General features: G+C 38.9%; 3 protein-coding genes across 7 annotated transcripts in view; 2 read left to right on the top strand and 1 right to left on the bottom strand.

Annotated features, from left to right (window-relative positions):
- The window catches only part of DNAH3 (dynein axonemal heavy chain 3), a 63,338-nt gene extending 50,996 nt beyond the window's left edge, over positions 1 to 12,342 (bottom strand). Inside the window, exons 1-9 of one of the 4 annotated variants that reach the window (XM_035339077.1) lie at positions 12,244 to 12,342; positions 10,358 to 10,520; positions 8,237 to 8,358; positions 6,669 to 6,770; positions 4,334 to 4,559; positions 2,937 to 3,006; positions 1,663 to 1,852; positions 940 to 1,129; positions 209 to 404 (exon numbers count right to left, since the gene is read on the bottom strand). In XM_035339077.1, the coding sequence (XP_035194968.1) occupies positions 209 to 404; positions 940 to 1,129; positions 1,663 to 1,852; positions 2,937 to 3,006; positions 4,334 to 4,559; positions 6,669 to 6,770; positions 8,237 to 8,269 (1,007 nt within the window). In that variant the 5' untranslated portion in view covers positions 8,270 to 8,358; positions 10,358 to 10,520; positions 12,244 to 12,342. The other 3 variants (XM_035339076.1, XM_035339078.1, XM_035339079.1) reach the window with 3 other exon arrangements.
- Positions 11,747 to 17,488, top strand: TMEM159 (transmembrane protein 159). Of its 2 annotated transcripts, none has more exons than XM_035339090.1 (5): positions 11,747 to 11,900; positions 13,178 to 13,316; positions 14,223 to 14,391; positions 15,232 to 15,370; positions 16,604 to 17,488. In XM_035339090.1, the coding sequence occupies exons 2-5, from the start codon at positions 13,245 to 13,247 to the stop codon at positions 16,695 to 16,697; spliced, it is 474 nt and encodes a 157-aa protein (XP_035194981.1). In that variant the 5' UTR covers positions 11,747 to 11,900; positions 13,178 to 13,244; the 3' UTR covers positions 16,698 to 17,488. The 2 variants fall into 2 exon arrangements, with proteins under 2 accessions (XP_035194981.1, XP_035194982.1); XM_035339091.1 differs by having other exon boundaries at positions 11,758 to 11,900; positions 13,182 to 13,316.
- A 1,540-nt stretch (positions 17,489 to 19,028) lies between these two features.
- On the top strand, positions 19,029 to 21,286 carry MCHR1 (melanin concentrating hormone receptor 1). Its single transcript, XM_035339081.1, has 2 exons — positions 19,029 to 19,373; positions 19,890 to 21,286. The coding sequence occupies exons 1-2, from the start codon at positions 19,289 to 19,291 to the stop codon at positions 20,885 to 20,887; spliced, it is 1,083 nt and encodes a 360-aa protein (XP_035194972.1). The 5' UTR covers positions 19,029 to 19,288; the 3' UTR covers positions 20,888 to 21,286.
- The last annotated feature ends 913 nt before the right edge of the window (positions 21,287 to 22,199 follow it).

Raw genomic sequence — 22,199 nt, 5'->3', positions numbered from 1 at the left:
CTTGCATTTACAGTCTGCAGGCGGAGATGGCTGAGACTGCTGCAGACTGGGAAAAAAAAATCTTCAGAAGAGAACTGATTTCGTCATTTTCTCCCTACTGTCCCCACCAGGACCTCAGCAGCATATGTAGAGAAGTCAGCAGATGCACTCTCTAGTTGAACCATAAAATGAGAACATTCCCAATTTAATTGTGAACAAGACTTCTTACTCAGAAAGCCAAAGCTGTTGCAAAGTGTACATCAGTGGATTCACAATGAATAGATTGTTTTCATTCCAGCTTTTTGCTTCTTCATAAGAGCTGTGCCATGGGACTGGTGCACGGATAACTCTCTGGGGAAAAGGGCGTGGGGTACTTCTAATTAGAAGTCTCTCCCTCTCAGCTGGATCCATCAAGATGTAATCAACTGGAACAAATCATATATACGTCATGGTGAGATTGCATCATACCCACATATGAAAACACAGTATCTCCATAGCTCATAAACTCATAGAGTTCTCTACATTTTAAACTTGTTTTTAGGAGTAAGTACAGCACAATAATCAAATCACCAACTTAACTATGAAGTTTTTTCAGAAAAAAAAGAAAACAAGGATTAGTCCTGGTTCTAAAAATGGGAGACAGGAGAAATGGCTTTTCATCCTACCTTTCCAAGCAATCTACTTCGCGCTTCAACACCTTGTCTGTTAACTAGGGACAGAAATACCTTCATTTCAAGCATGATTTTTAGAAAGCTTCTTAAATGTTTGTGAAACACAGAAATGTTAGTATAACAGAAATCATCCATTGCATCTAGGAAACATATGATATTCATAAGTCTGATCTATATTATCTCACCCCAAAGGAACTCTCCACTGGCACTAAGAACAAAATGGAGACTTGCTCTTAAAGTGCAATAAATGTTTACATATTCTGAATTGCTAAGAGGTTATGAGTCTTACCAATAGCTTTCATGAGGCTGATACAATAGTCTGCCTTAATCTCCTCTTTTAAACATACAAGTGAATTCTCCAGGTATGGATTAGCAAGAAGATGAGCTGGAATTTGCTTTAAAATTACATTCATCACTTCCTTATCCTGAGGTGCCAGCATGTCTTCCTGTACTCCATTATGTATGTAATAACAGTACCGCTACAAAATAATGTTTAAAATATTATGCTTATTGTAGGAAGTTTCTGACAGATAATGAATTACTATGAAATATTTTTGGCTCTTCTATTACTTGAACCTTTTCTGCAATCAAAAGGTGCTTGAATATCACAGATTTTGGCTATGTCTATCTCCTGGTTCTTTTTAAAGCACTGTTAATGCCTGAAATTTTTACCATACTTGCACGTTTTGATGTAAGCATATATTAAATTAACTGCAACATATTAAATTACTGATCTCTGAAGCACAAGCCAACAATGTGAGAGGTTAAGAATTTAGAAAGACAGTTTTACTTACAAACCCTTTGGACAAGAAGCACACTAAGTAGCTAGGAAAAGAAACAAATAGGAAAGGAAATAAAATTTAAAAGCAGGTTGCTAAATATTCATATTTACATCTTCTAAACATCCTGCACTGCATTCTCTTCTCAACTACCTTTAAGTAAAGAGATTATAGACATATCACTGATGATTATTGCTGCTACTTTTCTCAACCTTAAAATGAAAAGTAAATACCTCTATATCATTACTTGAAGGTGAATTTTCTTGCTGATTTATCTCCTCCTCGTGTAAGTGCATGACAACAAACTGTTCTTCTGGAGTCAATGGTTGGTTGTCTGTGTAATGTATGACATATAATTCTGACATATGAGCAGGTACACACAGTGAAATGAGATCCAAACTGTTTAACAATGTTGGTGTACTTCTGAAACAAAAGAATATAAGTGAATAAAGAAGCTGTAATGGATTCTTAAATTCATGTGGACAAATGATAAGCTACTGCACTGAGGACAAGTATGGCCTATGACGAAGTACTTCAATTACTCAGTAAAATTGTGTAATGTACTGTATTACTTTAACAGAGGAAATACAATCTATCATTTTGATATCATGTAAACTTCCCTATTGTACAATATCACTGAGACAGGAAAGATTTTACAAGCAATTTTATCAGAGCCAGGCCTACTTGCGTTATTACGTAGGTTGCCCAAGATCTTACCTATTTTCAAGTGATTATCTTTCCAAAATCTTAACAATCTGAGCCAGAAGTTCAAATTGGCTCATTTGCACATATATATATATATATGTATATATATATATATATATATATATATATGTTATATTGCAGTTTTCACTCTCAGGTTATATGCTATTTTCTATAAGTCTTTTGTCTATGCTGCTCAGGATAAACAACAATCAGCCAACAAACTGTCACTCAGTACTTGATTTATTCCACATAATCCCATCCTTAATTGAAAAGAATTTAAGTTTCCATTTTGTCATTCTTATGGTACAGATCACCACATTATCTTACCATGGAGCAAGACAGTTACTGTCATAGCACTTCCAGAGGTGACTATTTCTCTTCCTATTTTACAGAAGAATACAAGCAAAAAATATATATGTATACACTCACACACTCATTATAGAAGACTGCCCCATTTGGCACAACTCCAGGAGCATTACAGAGTATTTAAACACTGACAGCATAACTGAGAGTTGCATCTCCATTAACTAAACTCTGGGTTCTCAAGTCAATCATCATAAAAGGAAGACCTTGTTAGCATGCCTAAGACTGAAATTTGCCCTGCCACAAAGCAGCAGTGAAAGCTGCTCATTTAGAACAAAATTAAATTTCAGTAGCGATGCACATACATTTTTGTAGAGACTTAACATTCCATACTTGGAGTCTTAACATAGCATCCAAATCAAAAGAAAAATTAAAGCACAAATCAAATAGCTAGAATGACTGTAATCATTTGTATCTTTATGCTATTATAGAACATTACCTATCAGAATCACATTGACTTCTCTGTGCAAGTTTGGGTCTCTTCCTGGAAGGTGCAAAATCTTTTGAAGCTTTAAGTGCCAGTTAAGAAAATCACGTAAATGAATAGTTTTCAAATAAGATATTATTTTAGATTGGAGAGGAAAAATAAAATAAAAAAAATAAAATAAAAAGATGTAAATCAATTCTATCAGGTAATGAAATACCAGACAAATGCACTACCACAAAGAAGTCCTTAATGTATAGCTCCACAGAATATATTGCACATGAAAAATCTGAGAAATACAAATCATTACCATGTGTACAAATAACCATGTCTTTTTAAAAAAATTAATACATTATGAATTTTTGCCAAGAAACATACTACGACCTGCTTCCCACATCCCACCCATGTACAATAGAAGAACAATGAATAAAAGAGTCAGGCATATAATTAAGAAACCATAGAGACCTAGTGAACAAAATCAAAACCTTCTTAAATGATGTACAAGGGGAATAAGCAGATATTGAATCTATTATGTGTCATCTATCCCAGGGGTAAAAAAACAGTTTCTAACACTTGAGAGAAGCAAAGCAACAATTTAGGATGAGTATATTCACAGAACAATGTTATGTGGAAAGCAATGGTGTACAGATGTCTTCCCTTGATACAGAGGCCATATAATTAGACAATAATGAAATAAAGTTCATGAATAACTTACTTCTAGAATTTGAGGACTAATTATTGGAGTTAATTTGACACCTGCAACTGGTAAGATATTTAAAAGCCTGAACAACCTTTTTGTAGAATGCTTGATGAGTAAACTTAAACAGCAAGAGTATTACAGCTCTTGATATCATTATCGGCATTATATCACAATGTTATATGAAATCAACAGCATATAATATCTTATATCATAGGACTTACATATGCATACACATTTTGCTAACACAAACTTCTACTGCGTGGTTTAGACATAACAACTGTATTAAGTAATGTTACTTGGAGTTGATCCTCACAGGAAGATTTTGATGCCTGTCCCCCATTTTATTGTGCTATGTACAACTCATGAATATGAACATTAGAGGTATGCATGTTGAATGTGTTTCCATATTTTGCTGCTTGTACCAATTTTTACTTCTAACAATCAGAGCTTGCATCTTGTTCACTTTCTGCTTTGCAAACAATTCCCTCCTAATAATTGTGTGATTATTTGGGAGGATGAATCTAACAAATTTATTAGGCCTTACTTTTACTAAAATGAATGCACGCTTTTGGCAATTTGTCTATACTGACCCTGAGGTAATAAGCTTGGAAGCATTTATTAGGGAAGAGTGATTTTGCCAGATGATGCTTTAACAAACAAGTAACACAGAACAAGCTAGGCTAAACCTATGAACATATTCAAATGTGGATACACGGTGAGGCTGTTCTCCACTTCGCTGAACCCAGTGATGTTCTTGTCATTGATGAGGATGTTAACTTGTGAAGATTTTTCAGTTTTAAATCCCGCGCAGTAGGAGTATAATTATTAGCTATGGAGTCACTTGGGCTTCGGTAGTGACTCTGTTCTTTGAATGGAGCTGCCAAAGTCCATGATGTTTGTTGCATCAAATGAGGATAACATCTTCTTTTAAGGACAAACTGCAATGGGAATAAAAAAAAAGAAGCCATAGTTTTACATAGCACAGTGTTTTTAAGTCTTCTCAGAGCTACAAATACCAGCATAAAGATGAAATAAACAAGTCTGAGTCAGTCAGAGTCACCAGACCATCAATTCCTTTTTAGATCCCAATGCTCCACATACATGTAAGAAAAATTTTATGCAACTCTTTTGTGGGAGTACTCATGCTTTTTTTTTTTTTTCTTTTTCTTTTTTTTTTTTATAAATCAGAGGAAAGCATTATCTGGTACTAATTACTTCCCCACATCTCCCTCTTGCTTCTTTTCTTCACCATACATTTGGTTAAATTTAGAAAACTCATTATTCTTCAAGCGCTTGTTAATCACGTCTATACTCGATCCTTGTAATAGCTGAACAATAATACAAATTAGCAAATTCAGCTCCCATCTTTCTCTCTCTCCCACATCAATTTGTAATAGATTTCTTCTGTCTACTCATTCCATGTTTCTTTTCAGGTGAATTACTATCTATCGATTGGCTCTGATAAAGTCCTGAGATCTAAACTTTAATGAGGAAGCTCACAGGCATAATGGATGTGGGATTGAAAAGCATGTTTTTTTAACGAAGATACCCTCAGAGAGAAAATGCATGTAAGACAGAATAATGAATGTAACTCACATCATGGTGCCTAAAGCTCTTATTTTAAATTCATATTTAACTTCTGTATTACATCTGGTTTAATGATTTTTTTTACTTCGTTGGAATAACACAACTGTATCCCTACTATCCATTTCTTCCTCTTTCTTCCAGTCATGCTGGAAGACTCAGTAAAGCAAGATTATTGCTTCTGCCTTGAATTCTTCTTCTTACTCACAGGGTTAATCTTACCAGCAAAGAAAAAGTCATTCACACTATTGCTGCAACCATATTCCTTAAAATAGCTTCTGAAAGTTCACAGGATCATTTCAGTTCCATTTCTTCTACTGCACACATGTGAGTAGGTCCCTGAATTACAGTTTTGGGGTATGAATTCATACAAGAATTAAAAATAGTTTGGAGATTTGGAGATCTTTTGAGAAAAGTCACTGGCTATCTTTAGGAATTGCTGAATTGAGCTTAAACTTTGAATTCTCAGCTCTTCTCCTAATTAGGCCTGCTTTCATAACTACATTCTTTCTATCCCACTACATAGAACAACTTTCTGCATGCAAAGCCTTCTTAATGGTAATACCAAAGGGAACCACTTGGGCAAAAAGTTGGTCACAAAGAAACCTGCTCTCTCTCTGGAGAGTGTAGTCACTTGGCAAAAATCTAGTGCTTATGTGACAAAAATTTCAGTGGCTAAATAGCTTGTGCTGTATTTAAACCTTGACATGACCCCAGAAAGTTTAATTGAGTTTTTGATGACAATAAAAGATTTTTATGCAACATTTCATTAAATGATTTTCACTTTTTAAAAATATACTTTTTCAGTTAAAGTTTCTTAATCTCAAATGAAGTCCAAAATAACACATTTTCCATCGCAATTTCTTCACAAACGATATCTTACTAATAAAAGACATCTCAGAGAAACTGAAGTAGTGACACAAATGAGCCAAATGAGCAACTGGGAGGCATGTATGATAGGGAATGCCAGCCCTCTCTCCTTCTTCCCATTTAGTGCTGGCATATGTAATTTTTATTTGTGTCATCTGGACAAGTTGTCCATTCAGATCAGTGCTGCACCTGCCAAGCTCTCAGCTGTTTCTGGAACAGCATTGTAATTCAGTTGTTTTGTGCTCTGCCATAAAATATTTATGTTACAAAAAATTAAAGATCACAATTTGTTTGGAAAAAAAAAATTAAAACCAAAATGTAATAGCAAATAATACTGAACTATAATGTAACAAACATTTAAAGTGCCACAGTTTAACATCCAAATAATAATAGAAGTTGCAACACTTTTTAAAAAAAAAAAAAATAAGAGCAGCTCTAATAAAATACCAAGTGATCTCCTTAGTACTTAACATGAGTAATTAAATAGTTTTTCCTATCTTTAATTCCAAAGGCCTAGTAGTATATAATGCCTAAAGTCACTCTAGCACATGTAATTTAACGTATATCCTGGCAAAAGGGGAGAGCGCACATACCTGATACAAATCTGAAGGTGTAGCTGAAGAAGAAGCGGGAGTGGGTGGTAACTCTGGTAACTGTTTTGTATGGCTCATGTTATACACTGAATCATTTTGTGACTAGAGAGAAATGAAAAACACTTTCAAAGGCATTTATGAATTACATTGCTTTGAAAAATGTTCATTCAAAAGAATAGGGACTTTCAGTTTCCACTCAAAATGAAACAGGGCAACTTTTCTGATGTTAACGACATGGGCATTCCCTGGATGGAGTTCCTCAGCAAAGCAGGCTCTCAGATTGCATTTTTCTTTGTAGTCATTTGATAATGTAACTAGTTACTAATAAATGTCAGATTAAAAAAAATAAAGCATTTAAACATTTATATATCACTGAAAACAGTTCAAAGGTTTCTAAATCTTTTTAGTTGAAAACACTACTAAAAGCTCCACATCATGTGTAAACACTGGATATTACAATATTAAGCCTACCAGATCACTAGAAGAACAGATAGCTCATGAGGGCTCTGCAAAATGTTTGAATACAAACATCAGAATACCTAATGTATCTTAGGACAATGTTTCAGCACCTCAAGGAGACAAGAGTTTGAGGTAGCCATCCATAGTATCATACAAGGTTTTCTAAGGGTATTTTCTCAAAATTACTTAGCCCCACACTGTTTTGAGATGTTTTTTGAATCACAATTTTCCTTAGCACAGGCCAAAAACCCTGCCCTAGTCTGTTCAGAGTTTCCTAAATCATACTTGTTTAAGAGATTAATGAGGAATAAATTCCCAAATACATAGTAAAACTACCAGAAAAAAAAAAAAAAAAAAAAAAAGGAGGAAGTATGTGGTATCTGAATGCCATCGCATTAAATCACCATGAAAGACGAAGTTTTTACCCCATACAATTATGATTGAATAAAGTATAACCATTTTTACATAACTTCTAACACATTTACAGCAAATGGCAATTGATTTCTGATATATGACTAGAAAACCTGGCTGCCCAAATCTAGCTTTCATGCAAATAAAATTGTGCTCTCCTCAACATCAAAGTAGAGCTCATTTAGAAATACAATCTGAGCAAAGACTGTAGAGCCCATTTAAAAATAAAATCTGAGCAAAGACTGATCTGATTTAACTCCTTGGTATTCCCCAGTGTGCATGCACACAGACACATAGAAATCATTATAACTGCCAGGCATACTTCAGTAAGGATGACGTGAATTGTCCTTGATTAATGACTAAAGGATTGGACCTTTGGGTACTTCTACAGAATAGACTCTGCAGTTTATTGGTAGACTTGTTCGTTCATAAAGGTATAAGAGTTATTAAGAAAACCATTGTTCATTCTAATGCAACTCTTAGTTTATATGCTACCTAACCATTTAAAGAGTTAATACTTCTTAAATACTTGAACAAAGGATTTAATAATAAAAAGTATATAATAAAGGCTAAGGCTCAACAAATATTGAACGAGTGTCTTCAAATAGAGTCCTTCTTAATGCGAAACCGTAAGCCACTGGTAATGGCCAATTTGAAAAAGATATCACTCTTTCACAGTCCTAATGGAAAGAACTTACCCCTGTGACCCTGGGTCTCTGTGTTGGCTTCATTTTGCCTTGTCTTTCATCAACCTGTTTTTAGTTTGCTTAGAAGATTTTGGTCCTCCCCCTCAAAATAAGTATCCTGGTAGTTACTCACACTGAAAAAGAATTAGAGAACTATTTCAGGTACTACAAAAGGAACCAGAACAATCAGCTTCCTATCCCAAGTGCAAGGAAGAAAAAACTCTCCCCTAGCTCTCTTCTTGCTTGCTTACAACACTAGGCTTTTTTCCCCTCCAGACCACACACTTCCTTTTTCTCTCTTTTCCTGTTCAGGCTCACTTTTCACTTTCTTACTCTCTCCAGACACCTGTCAAGCAATATTTTTTCCACGCTACCCTCTCCACTTTCTCCAGTTTCTTTCCTCCCCACTGCCTGCTCTCTTCTAAGGCACCAGGGACTCTGAATCCTCAATAGTGCTTTACAGCAGATTTAGCTGTACATTAACTGCCATGAGAAATAAATATGTGAAAAGGAATGGGAGAAGAGAAAAAGAGATATGGCCCACATGCCCTAAACAACCACAGAGTGCATGAGCAAGCAGGGTCAGAGGGAAAACTACCTGCAGATGCCCTAGTAACCCCTTCCTCTGCCTGTTCTAGCTAGGTGGATTTCTCTGACGCTTTCTCTTCCTCTCAGTCCTCGGCTTTGTTGCCCCAGTTACAGCATAGCTGGTGCTAGGAGACAGGAATTTCCTCCCTGTCTTCCCAGAGCTGAGAAAACAGCCCCTTTCAGGGCAGTGCTGAACCTAGCTGCGGTCACTGAGACACAGTTCCGGAACCGATGAGAAATAGAACAGGCTCATCTTACCTCCAAAAGCTACTAAAACATAGTCCTAAGACATCTTAGATATTCTGACATTTGTATGAAAACACTGTACACAGCAAGGGAGATCCCAGAACAACAAAGGTAGTATAAACGTGACTTTTCATAAGAACTGGGGAAAAAAAAAAAAAAAAAAAAAAAAAAATCAAAATCTTGAATCCAAACATCACCACTATTTTTTTAAACCATTCAGAATCAAACTCCCCAGAGATCCAAGGACATCAGGATACTTGTACTCCCCATTCCTCTAGATCTGTATGCATTTGCCTTCCAGTCACCATTGTCACTATATGCTGAGAGAAAGTATCGTCCTTCGAATTTCTTTACAAATGGGAGCTGTTACTATCCAACATAAAATCTAGTGCAGTCTCCTTATGCTGACCCTCCAGAGAGGCCTTGTACACATTCTGCCCAACACAGCAAACCTTCCACTTTAACTTAAACTCTTCACCAACATCTTTGGATGTTGTTTTTCATCCTGTTTTGTGTAAAATGTGAGAACAGATGTTATCCTGGTACAGCAGCGTTGTTTTCTGTGTATATGGCAGTAGGTCAAGATATAAGTGAAATGTTGTCCTTTCCTGGCCACACATGAAAGTTTCTACCAGAAGGTAAGCTGCAATTTAAACAGAAGCCAACTGCATGGGTAAAGAGCCAGCACTGCTAACGATGGAGACAGCAATTACTCAGCTAGTTTGTGAGGTAACTCTACAAACACTTTGGTGCTGTTTTGCAACACGAATATCTTCCTGCTAATTCAAGGTGATGCTGGCAAGAAGACAATCTCAATTAAGCAACAGTTGTGATAACTATAGTTTCTCTGCGTACAACTCAGATGTTTTTATATGCTTGCCCTTTAAAGTTAAATAAATTACTTGTGCTGTTTAGGAAGCATTAAAAACAGTTATTTTATGTGGAAAGAGATTATACAGTTACACATAGCAAGAAAATAAATTACTAAAATGTACAAGACTACCTCCAAAACTGCAGCTATGTCATGTTTTGAAAACGGCCAGAAATTTAAAACCTCCAATATACTTCCAAACTCAGTGGAGCCATTACATTTTATAGTGCCATTATCAATGGATTATGTGACACTATAATACTACCAGTTAGTTTTTCCCTATGTTCACTTTAAAATATATATAGTTATATAAAATCAACAAATTGAAATTCAATTTTACATACACTAGTCTACTGGGTATACCAATACACTATGCACTTTAATAATATCAGATATAAACACTAATAGTTCATGCAAAATAAAATTGCCCTCACCATCCTGTTCTTGTAGTATCTTGTGTTGTGCTCTTCAGAGCCCATGGTCCAAGTTCATTAACATGCAAACCTCTCCTTTACTTCACCTGTCTGAACAGATCCTTGTATCTGCAGAGCTCAATGAAATTAGCACCTCAAGGCACCAACCTCGGACAATCTGATAGTTTTTTTTTTGTTTTTTTTTTTTTTTTTTAAATACTTTATAAAAGTCATCTTTGCCTTATAATACCAGCATGCTCCAGATTAAATATCCAATTTATTTCATTGCCTTTAAAAAAATAATCACGAAACTTTTTATGCTCATTTTCACAATACTCCCATTGGTGGCACCAACAAAAACCAGTCATTAAAGCAGTGAGGAGAAACACAAACTTTAGGTAATTTCTGACTGTAATTTGCAGCATTAAGAATTCTATGTAGCAAAAGACTGGGAAATCACTGAAATTTCAGGCTTGCATGTAACACCATTATAATGGCCCTGGAAAGCAGCCAGCGTAAATGGTATTATTGCAGCACACCTAACTGTACACTTCCTAATCCCAGTACAAGTGCTGGGATACCATATGGTGCACTGATCTTGCTGAAAACCCAACAGATTTTCTAAGTAATAGTTTCTCACGTGGCACACCTCCCCAGACAGGTTTGCCGCGTGGCCACCCACACACCCGAGGAGGCAGCAGGACTGGGTGGAAATGTGGGAACAAGCAACTAGAAACAGAGGAGAAGGCAGGACTGCTTCTTTCAACAAGTCGATTATGCCAGCCAAAGCGTTTCACACCTGCAGCTCCACTACATTGTGGAGCCAATTGTGGCTGTGCAGCCACAATTCACTCAAAATTGCCTTCATAGCCTCCAACAGCAGAAAGCCCTCTAGCTGTGGATGGTAGGATTTTCTCTCTATAATATAAACGCATGTATTTCTGGTACATCATGTCATGATTGTAGCTCAGAAGCAAGGCAGTCACTGTGCATCTCCTGGCCTGGCCTGCGGCACCCTGAGGGCTGAGCGAGCCCCTGAGCACCACACATCTCTGAGGGAAGAACTGTGTGGCCATCGCTTATATACTCATTTTCTGTCCTTAATTCCAGCACAGGAAAAAAATAATAATAATAAAAAACACAACCTCAAGGATACAAGTTGTGTCCTAAGGGCAAACCCCACCCAGAAACCCTGGAGATGCCCGGCGTCGCGTTGCTGAGGCAGGACGCTGAGACCGGCCGCGAAGGGCAGCACTTGAGGGGACACGAAAGTGCACAAACCAGGAAATAAAAAGCAAATAAAATCCCCTAAACCCCCGGGCGGTGTGTGGAAACCTGCCCAACCCTTTCCCCGCTGAAATCCTCTATGGCGCCTGTGCCACACAAGGGGGAAACCCTGGCCCCCCTCCAGCTTCCTGGCCCAGCCCGCAGCTCCGCCGGCCCCCGCGGGGAGGAGACAGCGGCGAAAGCGGCGGCAGCAGCGGTTCCTTCAGCCCCGGCAGGCCGGGCCCGGGCTTAGGGCCGAGGGGGGCTGCGGCCCGGCGGGAAACCGCCGCAGGTGAGGGGGAGGCCGGCTCCGGCGCGGCGGAGGGCGGGCAGGGAGCGGCACCGCCCCGCTCCAACCCACCCGGCCTCAGGGGCTGCGGTCGCGGGCAGCCGGACTCCACCGCCCCGGTTCGGCCGGGCAACGGCCTCCGCCCCCGCCCGGTGTCTCCGTGCCGAGGAGCGGATCCCGGCGGGGAGGCCCCGCGCTGTGCCCCGGAGCCGCGGGTGGCGGCGGCCTGGGCCCGGCCCCGCCGCGGGCTGCGCTCGCCCCGGGCCCCGCTTTCAGGGCGGCGGGGAGCGGCCGCCGGTCGCGGAGCTGCGAGGAGCCGGGCGAGGCGCGATGGATCCTCGCTCACCCCGGCTTCAGAGCCCGAGAGAAGGCCGGGGATGGTGGTGTGCAAGGGGCAGCAATTCGCTCGTTCCCGCAGCTGGCCCGGGCGGGGGGAAATTCATGAGCCTGGGGGACTCGGGTGGCGCGCACCTGTGGGTGTCTGTGCTGAGTTCCGCTAGGAACGAGGGGCGAACCGGTTTTGTATAAAAATGCTGTGTAAACAGAAGGAGAGACAGTCTATAAAACAGTGTAACTTAGTATTAAAAAATATATGCGTGTGCCTATATATTACAAAAGTATAAAAACACGTATATTGTGTATACACATATATAGCATGTATATATATATGTAACATTGACACGATTAATATGTATTTAGATTTAAAATAAGGAAAACACATCTCTTAATCTTCCACTGATAATGGTTTCCCTAACAACAGATTACATTTTCAGAGGTGGGAACAAAAAGGATCTTTGATCTGAAGTCGCTTTAAAATTGTCATAAATGTGGTCAGTGTTTGAAAATATTTTCCATTTACATGCTGAGTTTTGAAACTGTTAGGAGTGTGGTTTCAATTCTGAATGCCAGGCTACTCACAAAAACAGCTCTCAATGTAAATATTAGAAATTTTCATCACTAGTAGTGATAATTGTCTATACAGATAGAATTGACTTTTTACTGGTGATTCAGTACCCTTGTGGTTAAATACAGGGTTAATGTTGCAAAGGAAGAAGGTGAGAATTATATTTTATCTCCATACTTGTCTCTGGGTTTGGGAGTTTCAGAAAAGTTTTCAGGGAGGAGCACCCTGCAGTAGGTTTACTTTTGTAAAAGTGACATTTTAAACTCTACGGATGACCTTAACATCTGAAATCTACATTCTTGTTTTTGCAAGAGAAAAACTTTATTTTCTGGAAACGTCTGCATGAGCCTGTTACTAATTTTACCTTATTTTTAAGGAAGGTTGGATGGCTGAGTGAGAATTGGTTGTTCAGAAGATTCACGATTGTCACTGGGGATTACGACATGTCTAAAGAAATGCAAGAGCTGCAGAAGCAATGGCACTCTGTGGTGGAGTCTATCCACAGCAACTCAAATGTGGGTCTGGATTACAATTTTATAAAGCATTTATAAATATGCTCCTTTTGTAACTCTTGGAATATTTATTTAAATTTATTTAAATGCAATTTCAAAACTTTGGTTTTATGGAGGATATTGGCACTCCCTTTTTTAAAGTGAACACTGAGGAGCCTATGAGAAGGGCTGGCTTCCCACACCTTCCACAACTAACAAAAAGGGACATCTGTTTTGCATTTCTCTGATTTACTGTCATAACCATTTGAGACAGAAGAGTAGCATTTTAGTGAATTGCTCGTGCTGCTATAAAATAACTGAACCTACTCTACATGTTTCCCAAAAGGAAATGTCTTTCCTACAGTAAAATTCTAGTGTATAGGTATAACAGCTTCTACAAAAAGATATATTTTTTTCTACTTGCAACATTATAATTATATTCCTAAAAACTTTGTGATCCAGACAAGCCTCTACTGTCCTTATGCTCAATAAATAAGCAGGTTGCAGGAATTAGTGAGATGTGGAAATAAGATGAGGATGGTCTTTAGGAATGTTACAGTATTATATTTTTTGGAACCAATACAGTTCTCTAGATCAGAATCATAGCTCTTGACATCCTACTGAAATCTGTGCTGTTAAACCGTGAGTTTTTTGTTTTCAGTAACTTTTTTTAAATTTGTGCAAGAACGGAACTAGAAAGTCCAAGAGAAACATGTCTGCCCTTGTTAGGATTATATTTCCTATGCAGTTACCTATACTTGCAATAGGTTCTCATGATTGTAAAATTTAGAGGCAATGGTTGCCCTCTATTCAAACTGCAGACTTAGGAAAAGATGCTACCCATATTTTTCACTAAAGTAGCTGTGACCTTTTAAAGTTACCTGTGATGAGATAAAAACAAAATCTGAAATATTTTTATTTTCTCCACAGGTTGTTGCATTTATGAACTCTCGTGTTGGCCTATATTTAGATGACCATCCTTTTGTTGCATTATCACTCCTGATGTTTGTTGCAGTGTCTGCTATTCCTGTTGCATTTTTCCTGATTTTTATTGTTACAACAGCCATAATGGCTTGTATCGGTGTGATAGTCATGGAAGGTACTGTATGCAAGTATGCATTTATTTACATTTTCCCTTTTAAGACATGACAACTTTTCCTTTTTCTCTTCTTCCTCTTGGAATTCCCAGTTCAAGTGTCTGAAGATTTCTGTATGTAGTCCTTAGCTCTCAGCAGTAGTGAAACTCTTAATACAAGATTAATCTGATTAACTGTAGCTTATACAGAGGAAATCCTATTCCCCTGTCTAATCTTAACCACCTGGACGCAGCTAAACCAGTTATCTTGACCATGCATAGCTCTAGTATATGGTCTTTTACGGAAGACAATTTTGCAGTTTCTGTGTGTGTGTTTTTTTTTTTTTTTTTTTTTTTTTTTTTTTTATGTGGTATTATTTTATATGCTAGGCATTAAAACTTTCTGAAGTATGATTTCTTCTAGATATTCTGTGTATCTCTGGCAAAGTATGACTCTGACAATTTCTTTGCCCCTTCACCTCCAAAGTGAAGGTTCTTCATGGGCTACTTGGAGGTGTAGGACAGGCTTTAGCATGGCATAAGGTATTAACAAAGTGTGCAGTATATAGAGATACTCCAGATCATTGGGATTGGTGCAGGCAGCGCTTGAGAAAACATATTGGTCTGATTTAGGCAGACCTTCACATAAATAATATAAATCTTAGAAGGAGTGGTTCTCTTTCAGAGTGCTGTCAAGATTTCCTGTTTGACTGAGGCTCTTAGCTATTATATCCATCAAATGGCTGATAATAGTAGACCATTTTTCTGAATGGTTTAAATTTGGGATTGTGATAGAATGTCTGCTCTTCTAATTTACTTACATATAAACTTGTTTAAATAACAACCTTGATTTTCTTTTATTAGGTGTTGTAATATCCATAGGTGGCATAGCCCTCCTTTGTGTGCTATGTGGCCTGGGTGCCCTTTCACTTGGAGTTTCTGGAGTACTGAGTGTCTGTTACATTGTTCTTTCAACTCTGGTCAACTACTGGTACGCTACAAGGTAATAATGTCTTGATCCATTGTCTGACTTCAAATTACAACTGCACTATTACACTGGTTACTTCATTTACCTTATCAATTAGCCACTTTTGATTAGTTCAATGAATGTTTCTTGAATGCTAGACCACCTTTGACTACCTTGGTGATTTAATATTCAACATAAATGGCTAGTTATCAATATGTATTTTGATGAGAGTTAATACGTGGCTTCTCCTGCTTTGGAAAAAGGAAATAAGTCTTCAAATGTGCATGTGCTAACACGATGTAACTGTAGTATAAAACAATAAAATCCATTCTTGTCTCAGAATAAATAATGCTTTAAACATCATTAAAACACACTTTCAAACTTGCCTAGAGGATGAAGCTTTTGCTCAAGTATGCAGCAAAGTTCTTCCCATATGATGTAATACCCAGCTATCTCAGCTTACCTGCATTCCTAGAATGATGGACCAAAACTACTTGCAGCCTTAGGATAAGTAGATGGGTAGTTAAAAGCAAGTGTTTGGCTATAATAGAAATGACATGCTTTGCTGTACATGTGCTGATTGCCAGTCATGTCTCCCGGTGCTCTCAGAACTTGAGGCTCGGAGGCCTGCTATAGTCAACATTGCCTTAGCCATGCTTTTACTAACCATGTGGCTAAAAGTAAGAGGCAATAGCAGCTTATGCTGGAGTGCCATCTATTGCTCACTTGAGTATCTACAAGGGAATTAATGACAATCATTCCTAAGCATAGGGGAGGGCAAGAAAAATTGTAGCTGCTCTGTCCTGGACTTCCTCAGTTTGCTCCATCACAACAGTGCTTCCCACACAGTTCTCAAGGCTACACAAAACTGCCTGTGGAGCCCAAGATCCCTTCAGTAAGACAAGACCATGGTGCAAATCCCAGTGTGTTTGACTTTGTTCGAGGGCTCTGTACCACTCATCCAGGGCATGCTGCCAGGTCCAGAACATTTCCAACTATCTCCAAAAAAGACTTCTCTTTTCTATAGCATATGCTAATACACAGCCCAACCTACAAATCAATCATACAACTTTGATGTAACACAGACAGCATCTGGAAGAGTGCTCTTCCATGTTCCTGTGCCTCTTGAGAGAACTCTGGTAGACCAGCAGTGAATGTTCCAGGAATCTCAGATAGGTCTGTCTCATGTTGCTCAGCTTTTAGGAAAAAGTTAAAAGACAATCTTATGAAAGAACAGGCTGTAAAACAATTATTTTCTCTTGTACACAGAGGTGAAATAAGAAAGCAAGAAGCTAATGGAAGTTTTTCACAGAAGAATCCTTCTGTCACGGACCTTTCTGGCAACAAAGGAAAGAATGAATAAGTGGAATTCTCCCCATTTCCTTCATATGCACTTAAGCGTACTATTCTGACCTTTGCAATGTAATTGTTTACTTGGTGAGCATTCAACCTCTGTGCACTCCTTATGGGAAGTGAAAAAAATCAATATGCATCTTATACTGTCACTGTAAAACTAATAGTAAGAATACCTATTAAGCAGTGCATTGTGATACTAAGTCTATGTGCATGATGAAATGATCCAAAGGATTTGGTAAAGGGATATAATAATAACAGCTACTAGTAAGTTGGTGACAATTAGGGGAAAGGGGTAAGTGGGTATTTGACTTCCCATTCATTAATGGAGTTTTAGATGTACTATCTTTTGAAATTTGTATGCAGCCATGGGCCATTTTGATACATAACTGACAAAGGTCAGAACATCAAATGTTTTTGAATGTTGAAAAATATTTTTAAGCCTTAACAGCCTTCATTAAAATACTGTGAGCATGTCATGCTGATGCTTTATATTTTAAGAGGAAAATTGAGTTACAACATACCTTAACTCGTGGTATAAGCTTTTATATACCTTCAATTATTGCATTTTTCTGAAGTAGTATTTTCCTTGTTCTCATTGCCTCATCACATCAATGGTATGCAATTTGGTCTTGCGTTTTGTTATATTATTTTGCATATTTAAAGTGCCTGTTTTGCTTCTTATTTGTAACCTTGTACTTTATTTAAACTTTTCCCATTTTTTCAAATGCTATAATATTTTTAAGCATTAAGAAAGTATCTAACTATATTAGTTTAATAAAGTGTTGTTTGTTTAACCAAGTTGTCTTACGGTATTCTATTTATGGTAAAAGTTCTCCTTTCAACCTAAAACCTACTACATAGGTAACACTTTTCTCAGATACTTCAAAGTTTTATCCCAGATTATTTTTTCAATTCTAGCTGATAATGATATTCAAGTGGCAGGAGGAAAAAAAAATAACAGAAGCGTGCGTTCTCTATTTTTTCTTTGTAAGAAAAGCTAGTGCTGTGGTACTGTTTATATAACAAACACCTTGGAGAAATCCATCTAAAAGATGGAACATAAGTTTCATATGAATATATGGGCACGGGTTTTTTTTTACATTGCTGTTATTTCCACTTGATAAATCTGCAGTGGCTGTCAATTACAATAGCGCTTTACCATTTACATCGAAGGAGACTTGGTGTGCAAAATAATGGAAAGACACAAACAACTGTGTGGTACTGCCCAGGGGTAAGACTGCACATCAGAGCTGTAGGTAATACAACCCAAAAGCACAGTGCATATACAAGACCGCAAAAAACCTGAAGGATACCAGTGTTTGCAAACGAAGAGACTGACAAGGTTGTATGCTGGCTGAACTGAGGTGAAAAGAGGTGTTTTGCAGTGTCTGGCAGATGGTATGCATTATCCCTTGTGCAAATGGACTAGTACCTGCTTTTAAGAGCTGTGAAGTACTGAAATAAGAACTATTTCTAAGTGCTAGAAATCCTTACAGCTAGCAAAAAAAGTGAGCCTTGAAACAGCATTCTAATCATTATATAATCCTCCCTGCCTTTCACTAGACTGCTGTCTCCAATCATCAGAATATAGTTTGAGTCTAATCTTACTTTCCAAATGTCTAGACAGTAATGCCTTCAATCTAGGACTTTAATGGCTGCTTCAAGCAAACTAATTGTTATGAGGGAAATAAGACAGAGATCAATGTGACTTGATTATAACAGTCACCACCTCAATTATTTAATGGCTCCACTGTTCTGCCTTTATTACATACCAGATTATTGTAATTTTAAGTACACCTTTTAAATCAATCCCTTGTTTGTCTCCTATTTTCTTCCATCAGTCTGCCTAAAATGAAACATACAGTTTTATTACTATGCTAAAGACCTCAAAATGAATTGAAATACAGAAAACACTTCACAGGAGGGAAATAACGATGCTGTTTATCAGCTGTACTGTAACTGATCAGATATAGCCAGAAAATAGCTGATTTCCACATACATACTTATGTAGCTTGTACCTTTTCACTTTTTTTTCACTTTTGGGAAGATCATGTTTGAGGGTCTAAAGAGATTAACCCCAATCTCCAATTGCAAGTCTTGCCACAAACTAAATTTTAGGCACTTTAGCTTAACATGGTTCTTTGCAGAATAATGTTAAGTTATACTCAATTATCCCCCCGAAAAGCAAAATGTGCTCTCTGTTCTTACTACCCATCATTTTATTAGTGGATTTTATTTACTTCCAGTCCTCATTTCCTTCTCCACAGTGCAAGTCCAGTGCTTAGTCTCTCAGTGGATCTTGATTATTGCCTTCAACACTAAAATGAAATTCTGCTCTCCCTGCAATTGCATTTCCAGCACTCTACTGACAGCCTGGTGACAGGCACTTTGACTCATTACATCCTGATACCAGATTTGCCTGATGGTGGTGCAGGGAGCACAGGAGCAGTTTTTTAACCCACATTAACAGCTTCTGCTGATTCTTAGAGCATTAGCTTTCTGAGCAGCTCCACAGACCTCCACAGAATCAGCAACCTTTACTCTTTCACTACGAAACACATCTTCGAGCTGCTGCTAGGGGCCAATTTTTACTGAAGAATGGATTATAAAACAAATTACACAGAGGACTTAAACATCTGTATCCCCAACGACTCCAAGGCTGTTCAAAACTTTACTATGTCTGGTAAGTGCGATAAACAGGTAAGTGGAAAGTATATAAGTTATAATAGTTATAAAGGCAGCAGAAAAGTCACTTGAGATGGTTTTGAAAGCCTGAATAGGGATACTAATATCTATACAGTTGAACATATGCATCAGAAAATGCATGTATTCATAAACCATGTTTTTTATGTATGCATTTGAAGAGGTGTACACACATATGGAATAACAAACCAGTGTTCTTCCATTCTATTGTTTATATGTTCATTCATATGAAGGGAGGAGTGGGTGTATGCACATTTGATTAGAGGCATCTGATACAGTCTGTGCAATTGTGAAAGCTGCTGAGAAAGTGTCTGTGCAGTTAAACACAATTGCGAACACAAAGCATATCCTCACTTTACATGTTCCTAAGATTTCCATTACTGCTTTTATTCTGATCACTCATTATCTGTTAGAAGCCAGAATAGCTAGAAAGCATATCCTCACCTGTGGCCCTGCAATACCTGACTTTTTTTCTTGCCTGCAATTATCTCTGCAGGTGACCTCCCTAGGACGAGCTACAGTAGCTTCATCATGCCTACCCTGTTTGGCATTATCTGCTTGTTGGGCATTATCGGTAACAGCCTGGTTATCTGCACAGTCTTGAAGAAATCTGGCCCTATCAGTAGTGTCCCAGATATCTTCATCATCAGTCTCTCCATGGTAGACCTGCTCTTCCTCCTGGGCATGCCCTTCCTCATCCACCAGCTGCTGGGGAATGGAGCCTGGCACTTTGGGGAGATTATGTGCACAGTTATCACCGCCCTGGATGCTAACAGCCAGTTCACCAGCACCTACATTCTTACTGCTATGTCCATCGACCGCTACCTGGCCACTGTTTACCCTTTCACCTCTACTCGCTTCAGGAAGCCCCCTGTGGCAATCGCTGTCATCTGTATGCTCTGGGCACTTTCCTTCCTCAGTATTACACCTGTGTGGATGTATGCTCAGCTCATCCCTCTGCCAGGAGGGCTGCTAGGCTGTGGGATTTGTTTGCCAGACCCCCAGAGGGACATTTACTGGTACACTCTCTATCAGTTCTTCCTGGCCTTTGCCATCCCTTTTGCCCTTATCACAGGGGCTTACAGGAAGATCTTGCTCAAGCTGTCCAGATCCTCAGAAGCACTGATGAGCCAAAGAAACACAAGGGCTGCTCAAACCAAGAAACTGACCTGTACAGCAATTGCTATTTGTGCAGCTTTCTTCATTTGTTGGGCACCATTCCACCTCCTACAACTGGCCCAGCTTGCCATGACTCGCCCTACCCTGCCTTTCCACTATGCCTACAATGTGGCCATCAGCCTGGGTTATGCCAACAGTTGTCTGAATCCCTTCATCTACATCCTCCTGGGACAGAATTTTCCAAGGGGGCTTGGGGTCCCTGTAAGGCCAGCAGCTGCAGGACAGGCCACTCAAAATGGGAGCAAAGCCAGTCATGGGGATGCAAGTGAGTCAGGGCAGTCTCTATTGCATTTGGTGTCTATCTCTGGTAGGTAGCAAGTCATGCAGCAATAAAGGTATGCCCCCACTACCCAGTCACTTTCCTCCTTTCCTGAGGGAACATGAAGTCAGCAGTTGGCAAATTAAACACCATGCACTACCCCATAGGATGCATCTTTACCTTGCCTGGAGACAAAGTAAAGGCAGCACTTAGGCAACAAGTATATTCCAGCTCAGTCTGGCCACACTATTTCCTTCTACATTTTAGAATGAATTACATAATGAAAAATCAATATATCAGCACTTATCAGGAGCCAAAGCTGTGAACTCTCAATTGCCAGCAGCTAGAAGTAGGACATAGAGCAGTTCCTCTCCTGCTGCCCTGACCTTTACATGTTCATCAGCTGCTCCTTTCAGAGCTTCTCAACACATCCTTTCAATAAGAGCTACTTTCAGTACTGCACCATCACATTACCATGGTTTCAAAAGGGGATATGCTGAAGCAATAAATCTAGGTCAGCATAGACCACGTATTTCTACTGGAGACAGAAGTCATCCCTCAAATGATGAGTTTGTGTTGTTGGTTTTAAAATTATTTAACATCCCAGTGAAATTAAAAAATAATCATAAGATAATCTTTATTACTACAGTCCATTTTGCTCTTGAAAAAATATAGAGCTAATTTGTAGACACACCATGCGCTTATCATATGATAAGCTTCAGGAGCAGAGAAGATTCCCATGCACCCCACAGACAGCTCCCAACCAGCTGATTCAAACCCAGAAACAGAGATAGGTGGGCAGTTATCATTGCCCCAGTCATGCCCCACAAGCACCAGGCCACCACCCCACACAAGGATAGCAATACAAGTCCAGTTGTACAAGTCCAGTTGTGAGCAAGGGATGTGTGGAGATGGTACTAAAACCTTCTTGTTTCAACCCTCTTGGCTTCCTGCAGAACAGAGGCAGCCCAGGAGGGAAACAGCAGATGCCTTTTCCACCATGGTTGTACCATGCCCAACTGGTTCCTCAGCATGACCAATCCAGGCCTTCTGAGCAGCATTGCCTCCCAAAGGCTTGTGGCCCCACTTCAGAACAATGCAAACCCCAGAGAGGTGCTCTTAAAGCCCTCATCCTTATATGCCAGGATATTCCGAACATCCTGAGCCCTTTTGAGGAGGTCTGCAGCCACCAGCTTTGAAACAGATGCTGAACCAGCTGCTCAGAGCCTTGCCCACACATCCAGTAGCAGATGTGTCTCCTCCACCTACTGTCTCCACATGCAATAGTTCCAATTTTTCTCTCCTCTTGCTGCACCATAATTTGCACTATGCCTACCTGTATTCATTAGCTTCATTAAGACTTCAGAA

This window comes from Oxyura jamaicensis, chromosome 14, assembly GCF_011077185.1.
Source record: "Oxyura jamaicensis isolate SHBP4307 breed ruddy duck chromosome 14, BPBGC_Ojam_1.0, whole genome shotgun sequence".
NCBI lineage: Eukaryota > Metazoa > Chordata > Aves > Anseriformes > Anatidae > Oxyura > Oxyura jamaicensis.
Note: the sequence above shows the minus strand (reverse complement) of the source record. Positions and strands in the feature narration are given on the sequence as shown.

Coding starts and splice junctions, on each gene's coding strand:
- TMEM159 (XM_035339090.1), top strand. CDS start 13,245: ATGTCTAAAGAAATGCAAGAGCTGCAGAAGCAATGGCACTCTGTGGTG. Junction 14,392..15,231: donor CGGTGTGATAGTCATGGAAG/GTACTGTATGCA, acceptor TTCTTTTATTAG/GTGTTGTAATATCCATAGGT. Junction 15,371..16,603: donor AACTACTGGTACGCTACAAG/GTAATAATGTCT, acceptor TCTTGTACACAG/AGGTGAAATAAGAAAGCAAG.
- MCHR1 (XM_035339081.1), top strand. CDS start 19,289: ATGGATTATAAAACAAATTACACAGAGGACTTAAACATCTGTATCCCC. Junction 19,374..19,889: donor TCAAAACTTTACTATGTCTG/GTAAGTGCGATA, acceptor TTATCTCTGCAG/GTGACCTCCCTAGGACGAGC.